General features: G+C 34.4%; 1 protein-coding gene across 1 annotated transcript; it reads right to left on the bottom strand.

Annotated features, from left to right (window-relative positions):
- Positions 1–10,074: 10,074 nt before the first annotated feature.
- Positions 10,075–13,050, bottom strand: LOC115884647. Its single transcript, XM_030903304.1, has 2 exons — positions 12,958–13,050; positions 10,075–10,473 (listed from the first exon to the last, which is right to left on the bottom strand). The coding sequence occupies exons 1-2, from the start codon at positions 13,048–13,050 to the stop codon at positions 10,075–10,077; spliced, it is 492 nt and encodes a 163-aa protein (XP_030759164.1).
- Positions 13,051–15,274: the final 2,224 nt, after the last annotated feature.

Consider the following 15,274-nt stretch of genomic DNA (forward strand, 5'->3'; position numbering starts at 1 on the left):
TCGGTTTTATTTTGTTTGTGATAAAAACACTGATCGAACGCGGTAATTGTTCCAACAACTGACTTATGAATACAATCTGCGCCTCGAGATTATTCCGACGGATTTATCGATATTGGTAGATGTCAGTCAGGCGATAAAGGCGAACGATTTCATCTCCGGTTCCCCGGATTATTACCGAGAGAGGGGGAATTTGTTCCTCGTCGTCGAGAATCAACAAAAGACGATGTAAAAATGTCTTTAAAAGTTTGTTTGGACTTTTGGCCAGGTTTGAGATTTAAATTTGTACTAATAGAATATATTTTAACCGCGATTTCCAAAAAGGTCTCGAAGTTTTTCAAGTAATTGTTGGTGGAAATTCTTAATTTTTTGTGCACAATAATTCTTTGTCCAAGTCTTGTTTAATGTTGTCATGGATGAGATTATTTGTAAAGTGACATCATTCGGAAATGGATACAAACTGAACAATAATTCATCAGTAGGGTTTGTTGTTCCGAAGACACAGTATAACCATAGATAAATGAAACAAGTTTAGATTGGAAAGTGCCCATAAGGACAATGTAAACATTATTTGGCGCTATTCTTGCAACGGTCGTGACCCAAAGCTTTTGATAATTTCGGAGCGGTTCGGCTTTTTCCGGAATTATATCGCCAAATATTATTTATTAAAATTTATTATTACTTTCTTTTAATTTATAAATAAAATACAGTGTGTTGCATACAAGAAACTTTATTTTATATAAGGACATTTATGAAATACCTATGAAACATTGGAAACCGACGTTATGCCACGATCCACGATGGTTTTTGCAGTTCACAGTTCACAGCACAGCTTTTTAAGTTTTAAATGCCACTTTTTCACAATTATCACGGGTTGAAGTAAATAAAACTGGCTCTGGTGCACAATAGGTCCCCACGCATTTAACACTTTTTTGGAATTTTTTTGCAAGATTATCTTAAACTGAATATTTTTAAGCATAAAAATTGTTGGATGAATGTGTTTTATCTTTAAAAAGCGGCAAAAAAAACGTATTTTAGGTACAGGCGACGGACAGTAAATATGTTAAATTTTCTACACGGATTCAGTAAAAACATCACATATTAGTACTTTATTACCTTATATAGACGTGGAATGATCTAATTTAAGCACAAAAATGTAACGAATCTTCTTTGTAAGCATAAAAATTAAGAAAATATATTTATTTACATCAGCTCAAGCTAGCAATTTTATGACTTTTTCGATTGACAGTTAATCGATCATCGGTATGTCATCTATGGCCTTCGCATAGAATTTGCGACGTTGTCAATAAAATTACTTTATATGATTTTCTTCTGAAATAAAGTTGTTGTGGAGGGACTTAAAACGGTAAGTTATCACTTTAGTGCAACAAAAATTGAACTGTCTAGTAGCTTATTCGTTAGTGTGGATTATTTTAAAGCAATTTCTGAAATAAAATTTGCGGATTTTTCAGGTTCTACGAAAATATAAGTTTTTTTAATATATACTGTTTTTCGACGCGTAATCAATGAAGTTTTGTCATTAGGCTCAATTAGGTTAGCCTGGTTATTTGGAAGGTGGTAATGCATTGGTTAGCCTGGTTATTTGGAGGGTGTTAATGCAATGGTTAGCCTGGTTATTTGGAGGGTGGTAATGCATTGGTTAGCCTGGTTATTTGGAGGGTGTTAATGCATTGGTTAGCCTGGTTATTTGGGGGTGTTAATGCATTGGTTAGCCTGGTTATTTGGAGGGTGGTAATGCATTGGTTAGCATGGTTATTTGGAGGGTGTTAATGCATTGGTTAGCCTGGTTATTTGGGGGTGTTAATGCATTGGTTAGGTTAGGTTGATAGGCTGGTTATTTGAGGGTGGTAATGCATTGGTTAGCCTGATTATTTGGAGGGTGTTAATGCATTGGTTAGCCTGGTGATTTGGAGGGTGTTAATGCATTGGTTAGCCTGGTTATTTGGGGGTGTTAATGCATTGGTTAGGTTAGGTTAGGTTAGATATTCTGGTTATTTGGAGGGTGGTAATGCATTGGTTAGTCTGGTTATTTGGAGGGTGTTAATGCATTGGTTAGCCTGGTTATTTGGGGGTGTTAATGCATTGGTTAGGTTAGGTTGGTGGGGAGTGTTTGGAAGTACGCAGATCACATCCATTTCGGAATCTTACTGAACAAATCCGGGAAAAATATATTTTTAAACAATTGTGCTAAATACTGTGTAATGATTTTATTGTCAATTTATTTTTATAGTGTTTTTGTTTTGCCTCGTTTATTATATTTTTAATTTTTCGTGTTCTTAAAGTGCGTACTAAATGTAAAAAAAACGAATATAAAGTAGAACGTTTTCGTCGATTTTACACAGGGTGAGTATGGCAACACTGTGCATAACCTTGTATTTTACTGTCTTTATGAAGGTATAATAGGGAGTTTTCGCATTGAAATGTAGTGAAAATTTGGAATTTTCAATTATTTTTTTTCGTAGAAAAAGTGGTTCATCCAACAATTTTTTTCTTTTAAACCATTCCATTAACTATGGGATCCACATTAAAAATTAAAAAAACCACGATTTCGTGGGGACCTGTTCTGCACAAGACCCAATAAAACTTAAATTAAACTCACAAGATAGCAATAATTACTTTGAAAATGGACGCTTAAACGCTTTTCGGTATTTTTTCGATGAGGGCGGTTTAAATTTTGCAAGGTTTTATAAATTTTGAAGATTCTGACTTTGACAAGAGAAAATTATTTTTCTGTTCTTGTTTGTGGTTGTTCTTAGCCCCCAACCGCTATAGCAGCGCCAGATCGCGTATAACGTATGCGACCCAAAACAATTTTCGTTTTGGCGAGCTTTCCAATTTAAATTTATTTCATTTATCTATGCGACTTGTAAAGACAAGCAAACATTTTTTTTTTAATTTTGACATTTAAAGTGACACTTTTCATAATCATTTAACTTTTTGAAATATGTTTCAATTCGCAGCTACAGTCGCTTAAAAAATATTTAAAAAAATTTGCTCGACAAGTTTGGGTCACCAAAATAGGCCAGCAACACTTTTTCATTCGTTGTATTACCATTTTTCTCTTACACTAGGACTTGAGATGTCTGTTTGCTGTTTCATATTTTCCTTTAGATGTTACGGGAGTTAAAGATTACAATGCTCTTTAGCAATATTTTCCACATTGTTTGGAATATCACTAATGTTACGGTACCTTGGATACGCAGTGATTTAAAATAAGTTGATTCTGATACTATGCGAGAGGTAACCTACATTTTGTGTATAGTATGGCACTGTAAGGAGGAGAAGATTCTGACACTGCCATGGCAATATATAACGATGTATTTATCAGGATTTCTTCATTGTTTCACTTGTGACCTTTTTCAATTTAAGTTTTTTAGACGACATCCATAGTGAAATGAAATATTTAATATTGTAGTTGGCCAAAATTAGAAAAAAATCTTGTATGCAAACCGTTGGGACACATTCCTTTTATTTATGTCTATTTTCGAAAAATGTCAAAACTTCATTTGTTACACAAAATAGTGTTTCCCAATTAATTATACAGGGTGAGTGTTCAATAAGTGCAAATATTTATAGTGGTAGTATATTTTGACCACAGAAACACTTTTGTGGTCAACAATTGTTTTTTTGCGAAAATAAAATTTTGAAAATTAGGAATTTTTTAAAAAAATGTTGGAATTTTTTTTAGTTTTTAGTTAAAAAACATAATTTCTTAATTATATGGCAACAAAAAGGTAGTAAAGTAAATTTACAATAAATAAAACCCAGAAAAGATCCAGTGGCTCAAAATTCAAGCGAAAAATATATATTTTTTAATTTTTAAAAAATAATATCTCGGTTATTTTGGACTTATTTGAAAAACGGTAAAGAGAAAATATGTTTCTTTTATCGAGATCTACCAGCCCTGAAAATATTTGAACTTATTTATGTCTCACCCTGTATAAAATGTATTACTTTCTCGAAAGAACCAGTCAGATGCAAGATCGTGGTGGATGATAAATCGATTGAAGAAGTAATGAGCTTTCGTTACTTCATTGCAGACACATTAGGAGGTAACAACCCGATAAAAGACATCCAATCACAAGTGGAAAAATTACACCATCTGAAAAAATAAACATATGGACATAACTTATGGTATGGAGACTCCACAAATAAAACATTTGTCATTAAATAATTTTTAGTATGTATAGGTACTCAGCCTTAAACGGGTACTTGGGACTTACAATCCCAAATAAATTGATGCGTGGCATGCATTGAGCACTACCTGGTACTACTTTAATTAACGAGTTTTCCAAACTGCCTTAAGACAGCAATAATTATTCCTCTGTATAAATGATATCTTGGCAACAGAAGGCAGCTTGTGAGGATTGATACGTCTATGTCTTCTTGTAAGCCTATAGAATATGGTGTCCCTCAGGGTTCAGTACTTGGCCCTATTTTGTTTCTGGTGTTTATCAACGACATTGCAAATCTAGACATTAGCGGTAAAATCTGCCACTTTGCGGACGATACTAGTTTCACTTGGAGCGGCCCAGATGTTGCCGCACTATATAATACTATATCCAGTGACTTACGCACCATTAAGTCTTGGTGCGATTCTAATCTCCTATGCCTCAACCTATCAAAAACTAAAGTTTTGTCATATAAAAGTACTATACAACCTTTTGTACTTAATAACACCACTATTGACGTCGTAGACTCTGTGAAGTTCTTAGGACTTGTAGATTGTGAAGTTCTTAGGACTCGTAGACTCTGTGAAGTTCTTAGGACTCTGTGAAGTTCTTAGGACTTAGGAGTTGTAGACAACTCGTTAAAATGGGACTTTCACATCGAAGCTCTATTAAAGAAACTAAGCGCTGCCTGTTTTACGCTAAGATCAGTTTCTAAGGAACTTAACTTCTCAACCTCTAGAATAGCCTACTATGCCCTTTTTGAGTCACATCTTCGTTATGGCCTTCCATTCTGGGGTACTTGCTGCGCAACAAAATTTGATCGTGTTTTCAGACTTCAAAAGAGAGCAGTTCGATATTTATTGGGACTGAACAGTAGAATTCACTGCCAGAATTTGTTTAAAAATTTGAAAATACTGACTCTTCCTTCTTTATTCATTTTTGAATCCGTCTGCTTAATCCGCAAGCACATATCTGCTATTCCCGAAAGGCCATCTCATAACTATCCACTTAGGAATGCAGAGCACGATCTTTATCTGCCAACCCCGAGCTCAGAACTACTTAAAGGTTCAATACTGTACAATGCCAGAAAACTGTACAATCATCTGCCTTTGAATATCAAGTCGCTTTCATTCTTTCCCGCATTTCTCAAAGCTCTAAAATCATACTTACTGGAGAGAGCCCTATATGCTGTAAACGACTTTTTTGTTGATGTTTAATTATGAACAATTTTGAATTTTAAAATTTTGATTATCTCACACACTGGTCAAAGATCAACTATTTAATATTTTATAACTCCAAAATTATATCTATTTACTGCGTACTGTTCTAAAATTGTCCATGTATATTCTTTTTGTAATTTTAAATACTTAAATTTTTTTGAATTGTATTATTTGTATTGTATATTTTTTGTTGTTTGTATTTTTTTGTGATTTTGTTGTTTGTGAGTGCTTTGTCGATGAAGCTATTTTGGCTTTTTGTACAATAAAGCGTTGTTTGTTTGTATACCAATTGGTCTAGTATTTGAAGTTGTACTTTGCTACTCCTAAAGCGTACTGTATTGGGGAGACTTTTATCTACTACTAGAGTATCTATTATATATGAAAAGAAAAAGAAGGGCTACAAATTCATTGTTACACTTTTTATAGCTTCCTTTATTTGTCATTTCACGTAAAATATTTTTATTTAATTACATTTTAACATTCCATCCGAAACAGGTAGATAAGTTGTTATACTAATTTATCGTATCTTTTCAATGAACAATGCAGTCATAACTTGCACGTTATAATTATTTCCATATCAGTTTTTTTTTATAGCATTTTTCAATTTCTGTGTATGTTATTAAAAATTCCTATAGTATAAAATATTAAATCCCCGGTTATACCGTGTGCGTCTCAAAAGTGGCTCACCCCTATAACTTTTTTATTTTGTATTTTTTTTATATGGCATAAATTAGGATTGATTGGCGTATTCAATTCTTTTCGGCTACTTGTTTCACCGGAAATGACTACAACTTTTGATTTTTATATGGTCAATTCCTCGGTATATTTCTACTTTATCCGATAGAAAATGACACTTTGAATAGAGTGACATATCATAGTCAACTTTTGACATTTTCGCTTATGGTTTATTTGAAATTGTAACATGCGGTTCATAACGACAATTTGACCCGAAATATCAAGTGTGTGATTCCAAATTATTCCTAAAAAAGACTTTTTCCAAATATGCTAATGAGGCACTCCTGTTCCATTTGAAAAAAATAAGATATGATTAAAAATACGATTTGGGCATCTTTAAACCAACCAGGGCAAGACACGAAAAACATTAAGCTATCAAATATATTTTTCCAAAGCTTCTTGATTAAAAATTAGTGTTTTTAGCACAGCCTAGCACTCTAGATTGAAATTTAAAATACGATTTGTTTTTAAGCAATAATGTCAGAAGTTGACATATTATAAATGTCATTCTATTAGAGTGTCATTTTCTATCCAATAAAGTAAAAATATACCGAGGGGCCATTTAAAAATCAAAAGTTGTAGACATTTGCGTTGAAACAGGAAGTGACCAAAAACAACTGAATACATCATCAATCCTAATTTATGTCATATACTGACATACCAAATCTTGTTTTTTTATCTGAAAAAATAAAATTACACGCACGTCATACGTATTGTAAAGTGTGTGATACCCGGTAAACTACTCAAGAAACAATCACACTTATGATGATCTAAAAATATATACAGGAAAAGATGAGGTTGCTAAGCAAACAAATCTATCAAACAAGAATGTTGAATCACGCCAATGAACCGGCATAAAAATTAGTAAGTACAGGAAGTGTTACAGATCCCTGATTTTAGCCAGTATACTATCTCTACAGTAACCGCTAAATTTTAGTATCTAATCTATTATTTTTTTATTATTATTTAGATTATATTATTGGGAAGATAATATGAAAAGGGCTCTTTTTTCCCCAACATTAGGGGGACGTCTTTGCCGGTAACTATGACTTGTGGCTTATTGTTTGTACCCTCTCTATATCTGCAGCTGCATCCAGTCCCCTGGGTCCTGCACTAGCTTGTGCAGGTCCTTGATAGGATGGGATTATAGTTCCTCCAGTTCTAGCATTACCTTTTCAAATAGAATGTGTCGCTGGGCATCAAGAGCCTCACAGCGATATACTATATGCTCTGCTGTGTCAGGATCTTTATCGCAGAGTTTGCAGCAAAGACTTCCTTGATACAGATTGAGCTTATTCAGGTAGCACTTGATAGCCATATGCCCTGTTAAGAGACCTGTTGTAATCCTCCTGACTATTAGTAATTTATTTGCGATTTTAGAATTAGTTCCTTGGATGAAGGCCTTCCTATGCCTATGCTCCTATCTGTTTTTACATTGGACGGTCTGTTTTTCCTGATCTAGAGTTTAGTGCAAAAAAAGGGCTCTTAAAAGTTACTGATATAAATTATAGACGAAAAAATTCCAAACTTCAATCGAATGGCTTATTTCTTTGACTGTCAGGGACAGAAAAAAGACATGGAAATTTTAAGTCACATAAAAATGGAAAACGAAGAAAGAAAGTAGAAATTATAAATATTATAAGTTGTTTAATCATACATATTTACATCATACTTATATAGGATGCGTTAAGATACTGTCGTCGGCAGTACCTAACTGTATGACTGACACTCAGTATTTGTTCAGAAGTACGCATTGGTTTGTTTAGTTTGGAAAAAAGACTGACGTGTATATTTATTCAACTTCACGAAAACTAGCTACTACATCTTAAAGGAAATCTTATCAGAGAAAGAATCTGTTTACCCAGAGCGAAATAAAAACGTCCAGTTTTACTATAAAACACACAGGAGTTTATACATATAATCGTTTATTTTAAACCGAAACGGTCCTAAACGGCCATAAAAAACCGCTGTCACATGTAAAGCGTACAAGCGACGAATATATACCTCGACGAAACCTCCCCGAACTATTTATTTACATAAAATTTAACTTGTATTTGCGTATTACCTGCCCTTAGAGGTCGCACCTAGGAATGCCTCTCACCCACCTTGTTATGAAGTACAAGTGCACAGTGGCGGAACGTCTTCGTTTGAATATTTCTTTTATGTTAATGAACGTGCGTTTGGCGTGTTGGAGTTTTCTTTATTATACCTTCATTCATATTAATTAAGTGTACTTTCATGGAGTTTCATATAGCGTTAATAAATGACAGGCAGGCATCTATACAGGGTGAGTCTTAAATAAGTGCAAATATTTTCAGGGTGGTATATTTCGACCCCAGAACACATCGATGATTTTTTTTGCAAAAAAAGATATTGAAAATCGTGCATTTTCTTTTAAATTTCCATGTATAATTTTCGGAAACTTTTTAGAGCTGCCTGGTCACCGCAAATTTTCCCACAGTATCTTTTTGTAATCTCTGATATTACCATGGTTACGACACTAAAACGAATGCAATATTGCCACTTCCTCCATCACTTATACTTTTAAATATTCATACGAGAAAATACCACTAACAAGTAAAAAATTGCCTAAAAGGGGTGAACATTTTAGAAAAAGTGTGAACAAAATACCCTGTATTGTAAAGTGCAGAGATACTAGTTACGCCATTATGATTAATTTATTTATTTCAGTATAAAAACACACTCCTTTTAAGTTTAATTAAAAATAACGAGAACTAAATCTTCTACATTTACACCTTTCGGTAGCATACATTATTACATCTCTGATTATGTAACAACGAATACATAAAATGTGTATTTGGAGTATAATGTTGTTTTAACTCGATTTTAAGTGTCTTACTTTGTCAGATGTTGAACCTAATTAGGGTAACCTAAATTTATATTACAGTTTATAGTTGAGGGTTGGAACTTTTGATGCTACAACAGCAAAATAAAACACTAATTCACCACAATACACCAAACATTTTATAAATACATAATCCAAGAATTACAATACTTTTTCCCACTTCTTAAACACTTTTTTCACATCTCCTTGTGACATGGCAATTTTTCAAATAAAAAAATAATGAGCTTAACAAAATTAAAAACGATTCTTTGTTCATCCTGCCATAAATGATCTAGATCACCGATTTCGGTCTAAAATGTTTCCTGTCACGTATAGGGCGATTTTTTGCTGTAAAGGATAGTACCTTTACTGGGAGATATAATGAGGAACCAAAAGATACTACTTCAGTTGAATACTCCAGAGAAGGGTCTTAGGCAAAAGAGGATCTGGAACCTGGAAGGCGCAGAATTTCTTGGTTGAAAAACCTCAGAACTCCTTTTTCCCTTTCTACAGAAGACTACTTCTTTTTCCCTTTCTTCGAATCCCTTTGCTTATCGCCAGCGTCCGGATCGGATAGGCACACTCAGAAGAAGAGGAAAGGTACTATATTCTTTTCTAGGCACGTTTCTGTGATTCTTCTTCGTGTGCCTTCTCCTCATTGGAGGTTGGCGACCATCAATTGGAATTCCTCCCTGTCTTGAGCCAAACGGATAATTGCACTGGCCTCTCCTATATTAAACCACTGGCGCAAATTCCGCAACCAGGAAAACCGTTTACGCCCGATGCCTCGTCGTCCTTCAATCTTTCCCTCAACGATCAGCTGTAGGAAACTATATTTGTTATTTCGAAAAATATGACCAAAATATGCTGCTTTCCGTCGTTTTATTGTAGTTAATAGTTCTTGGTCCTTACACATTCTTTCTAATACTTCGAGATTTGTTATTCGTTCGGTCCAGGATATTTTCAACATTCGTCGGTATAACCACATCTCAAATGAATCCAAGCGTGACATGGTCCGTGCCTTCAACGTCCATCCCTCGACTCCGTATAACAATGTAGAGAGTACATAGCATTTGGTAGCTCGCTATCGAGTAGTCAGATTCAGGTCTCGGTTGCAGAGTAGAGTTTTTATTTTGAAAAAAGTATTTCTGGCTATTTCAATTCTATGTTTGATTTCTTCATCAGGATCCCATTTATCAGCCAGCCAGCAACCCAAGTACTTAAATCTTCTTATCCTTTCTATATTTTGATCTTCCACTTGTATCCTGATATTTTCGATATTTTGTTTGCTGATAATCATAAATTTTGTTTTGTTTATATTTATTTTAAGACCATGACTCTGACTAATACTGCTAACTCTGTCCACTAGGCACTGCAAATCCTTCTCATTGCCAGCTAGGAGCGCCGTATCGTCAGCATATCGGATGTTATTAATAGGTTTACCATTTATCATTATTCCCACTTCTAAATCTTCCAACGCCTCCTGGAATATCGATTCAGAATATAAATTAAACAGAAGTGGCGATAATATACATCCTTGTCTGATTACGTCTGATCCTTCTGTGATTACGTCTCACTTTATGAACACTATTAATTTTAAATAAGAAGAACCAAAACACTTTAGGGAAAGTAAATAAAAAGTTAGACACTACTGCCATTACTCGCTGACGAGTATTCAACACTCATCAGAAGATGGATACGCAAGGCGTTTTCTTTTATGAGCTTTTGTGCGACTGAAAGCCCGATACGTGATGTTATCTCTCTCCCGCACTTCGGACATTCAAACAACTCATTGCTTTGTTGCCTCTTTACTTTTTGGTTGTCGCTGTTAACTGAAAGAATGACACATATGGCTAAGATACACACACACATATGGCTTATGATAGTTATTGGCAATTGAAAGTTATTAATTGAAAAAGTCTTCCTTCTGTAAAACCATAATGTGTTATTTTCTTTCAGTTAACAGCCACAACCAAAAAGTAAAGAGGCAACGAAGCAATGAGATGTTTGAATGTCCGGAGTGCGGGAGGGAGATAACATCACGTATCGGGCTTTTCAGCCACAGAAAAGCTAAGTCTTTTAAATGATACTAAACTTAGTATAATTTTCGGACTACGCCTGTGTGTTTCTTTTGTGAGAGCCCATTTTACCAGAGGAAGTTTTAAAATCCATTAGCATAATATTAAAGGGCGACACCGTCCGTGCTGTCGGTGTTTTTAGAAACCGAACGCGTTTTTGTCATGCCATTCTAAAAAATAATCACCATGGGGACGCGTGTACTCGAGTACTTTGGGGTCGATTTTTAATTCATATAGACGATGACAACGAATTAGGTTTCGAGAGTTATTAAATAACCGTTCTGATAAATAATAAGTTTTACAAATAATGGTGGGGAGGTTATGTTTGTTTATCAAAATTAAAAGATTAATGTTATTAAATTATAATTAAAATAGATTATGGATTTCGAGATATCGATTTTCGAATTCAGAGTTCTAATAGCGCGACCACTGTCGAACACCAACTCAATTCCACTTATTTTTACCAAAATGCAAATGATTCTAACTCGCACTTTAAAATTTACAAGCTATAGGGAAAATTACAACGACTCGTTAACAAATAAACAAATAAAGTATCACGAGATGTAATTAAACCGTGAAGCTGAACGCATCATGTACACTCTTCCCTAGAATTTTAAGTACTGATATGGTACTGATTGGGTCGACCGGTCGACCGCGACAAATCTGATATATCCCCCTCTACATCTTTTAGCAATGTGCACAGTTTATCGGTTTATTTCATACGTTTGGCAACGTTTTTACTGTTCTCTCTTTGTTCAGTACATTATAAACGCATTGTACTCTTCTTACATACGGAAATCTCGACCCAAGACTAACCTTTGCCAGCCCTTAATATACTAAATCTTCCTAAAAATAATATGATAATACTATAATTCAGCCCTAACCAACACAGAGTAACTGAAAACTTTACGCTTCACTGTCGAATATAATCTCGTCATTCCCGGTCGAAACTTCCCAATTACCGACCCGGCACTATTTATATCGTGTAATGCAGCCTAATTCCTCCGGCCTATAAAAATACCCCTATAAATCTATATTACGTCTGTGACAGGACGCTTTTAGTGGCTTGTCATGCGAGAGCATATAAAAATGATTCATTCAAAACAACTTTAGAACAGAAGCTCCAGTGATGTCATTACGACGAAGTGTGAGCGATTTAGAGTGTTATTTACCGTGCTGGATGAGGCATAAAATTAGAATAATTGCGGTCACGTGATCCTTTTTGGCGGTCGGACGCGACTTGAAATGGATAAACTTCAAAAGAGGCATCGAAGCTGAGGTGCTGGCGAAAGTCTTTTCGAAATTTATGAGCGAAACAGGCACGTTTAGAGCTAATTGTGGAAGAATAAGCTCTTTTCTAGATTTAATACGCTATTTTCGGCATTAAAAATAGATTCAGTTCGTCAGAAACCTAATTAATCAGTCCGTCTTGATGTTTTAGATGGTTCAGCTTTTAAAAAAATAAGTCTTTCTGGTTATCTTTCTTTAATTAATAGAGTTTGTTCTATTTCCAGAAACGGATATAACTTCCGTTAATAATAATAATTAGTGTATTTTATAGTGTTTGTTTATTTTTCGAAACAATTTGGCATCAGATAATGTAATTATTGTGTTTTTGTAATTGTCTTGGGTAAATAGTGCATAAACCCTGTCGGCAAGAGAGATTTTTGGGTCGGTATCTACATGGTGTAGGACTGAATCGCTATGGCGATCTTGTAAATCGAAGAGAGAAAAATGTGAAGTGTTTATTATATACCTAAACACTTAATCCGACGCTTTACTACAATGTTCTTCGGAAAAGAGTTAATAATACTTAATGATACTAATACCAAAGGCAGGCCCATTGACGACCGTATTTATATATTATACATAATATATTGTTTTACTACCATATCAATAGCCATATCCTTTATAGATTTTGAGAAGGCTCTGGACTCGATATATCCTTGGGCAATAATAAAAGCCTTAGCGAAATAAGGCATTGACAGGTCTTTTATAGAAACTCTCACCAATATATACAAAGAACCCAAAGCAAGAGTGATAATATATAAAAAAAACGTTTCCAACTGGCAAAGGAGCATGACAGGGAGACGCGATATGCCCAAAGCTGTTTACAGCAATACTAGAAGAAATCTTCTGTCAACTGGACTGGATCAACCAAGGATTAAAAATAGATGGAGAATATCTTAACCATCTAAGATTCGCTGATGACACAATTCTAATTGCAAATAGTCCTGAAGAACTATAAGCACAAATTAATGAACTAAATACAGCCAGAAATAAAGTGGGTCTCAAAAAGAATTTATTAAAAACTAGAGTAATGTACAATGAACTAGTGGAAAGAAAAATATTTGGGACAACTAATACAGCAGCTAAAATACAACAGCTAAATAACAACAGCTTCGGGATCTCTACTACCAAAAATCAACAGAAGAATAAAGTTAGCATGGAGAAAATCAATTATATTCAAATCTATAATGCCACTCTATCTAAAGAAGAATTCATTCGACCAATGCGTTCTACCGGTCATGAACTATGCATGCGAAACTTGGACACTTAAAACGGACACCATAAGAAAACTGCAGATCGTACAGTGCTCAATGGAACGAAATATGCTGGGAATAATCAGGAGAGACCGTAAAAGAATAGAGTGGATACGACAAAAGACCCAGATAATCGATGTCATCCACAGAATCAAATCCCTCAAATGGCAATAGGTAGGACACCTGGCAAGAAGGACGAACAACAGATGGACTACAAAAATTACAGCATGGTCACGAGGAATTAAGAGACCTGGAAGAAGACCAAATCTGATATGGGATCATGATATTAGGAAATTAGTAGCGATAACTTGGGTCCGCATAGCCAACAATCGACAACAATGGGCCCAACTACAAAGATATTATCTTAATATGTGAGGGAGCCTACACCATAATTGGAAATGGTGGAATATGCTGAAAATGATGATGATGATGATGGTATTGTTTTACTGTATCACTTTAGTACCCAAAAAGAACCATGTATCACTTTAGTACCCAAAATTAGCACATCTTTCGTGAGTATAAGCTCGCTCAACCACTGCTCTCCACCACAGAATATATAGCTGTAGCTATAATATATATTCTGTGATACTAGAAAGCATCCCTCTCACGAAACTTCAAAAAATAGACTTAAGATGGGTAAACTTCATAAGAGCTCTCCTGCTCTGAAAATCTAATTTTAAAATTAAATTAAAAATATTTTGAAAATGGTTAAACTTAAGTATGGAGTATTAGATAAATACTAAATGAGTTTATAATTTCAAGTAAAATCCAAAAAGCATAGAAAAAGGAAAATATACCGTGCTGGCAACTGTTACTTTTGGGTCGGCATTTACATGTGTGGAAGTAAATCGCATAGGGATCTTATTAAGTCGGAGTGAGAGAAATGCGACGGTGTGCTGTTGCGGCGTTGCCGGTACGCCTGTCCCTATCAAGTAAAGTAAAATCACGATCACAAACCGCTTATTTTTAAAAGACTTTTTTTCAAGAGATAACTAGATAAAATCATTAGAGATGTTAGTTTCTGAGCATCTGAAATGTAAATATAAGGATATCGTTAGGGTGCCATTTTTTTACAATGAGAAAACGTCAGTAATTGCGATAATTTAAAAGCTCAACTTTTTAACACATAACAGGCCATAATTCAAGAACCACTTCAGATATTGAATTTTTCTTTATTTTCAAGATCGGATATTTTACAATATGTTTACATAAGAAAAATTCGATAAGGTTGTTTTTTCCATTCAAAAATTGTAAACAATCCATCCATTTACTTTTAGAGCATAGCAATTTTCAGCAATCGTGTAATTTTTTTATTGATAAAGATGTTCACATATACTGTCTACAAAGAAAATACTGCAGAAATATTAACAAAGTTCTTGAAAAAACTACAATCTATTATTTCTAATAGATTTCGGGATATCGATTTTTTCGATCTACTACACTATCGAACACCCACTCACTTCCACTTATTTTTACCAAAAATGCAAGTGTTTCTAGCTTGTACTTAAAAAAATTCAAGCTATAAAGAAAATTACAACGACTCGTTAATAAATAAACAAATTAAGTATCACGAGACGTGATTAAATCGTGAAGCTGAACGCATGACGTACACCTTTCCCTAGAACTTTAAGTACTGACATAGGTATTGATTGGGTCGACCCGT

This window comes from Sitophilus oryzae, unplaced genomic scaffold (assembly GCF_002938485.1).
Source record: "Sitophilus oryzae breed Bouriz unplaced genomic scaffold, Soryzae_2.0 scaffold_306_pilon_pilon, whole genome shotgun sequence".
Classification (NCBI taxonomy): domain Eukaryota; kingdom Metazoa; phylum Arthropoda; class Insecta; order Coleoptera; family Curculionidae; genus Sitophilus; species Sitophilus oryzae.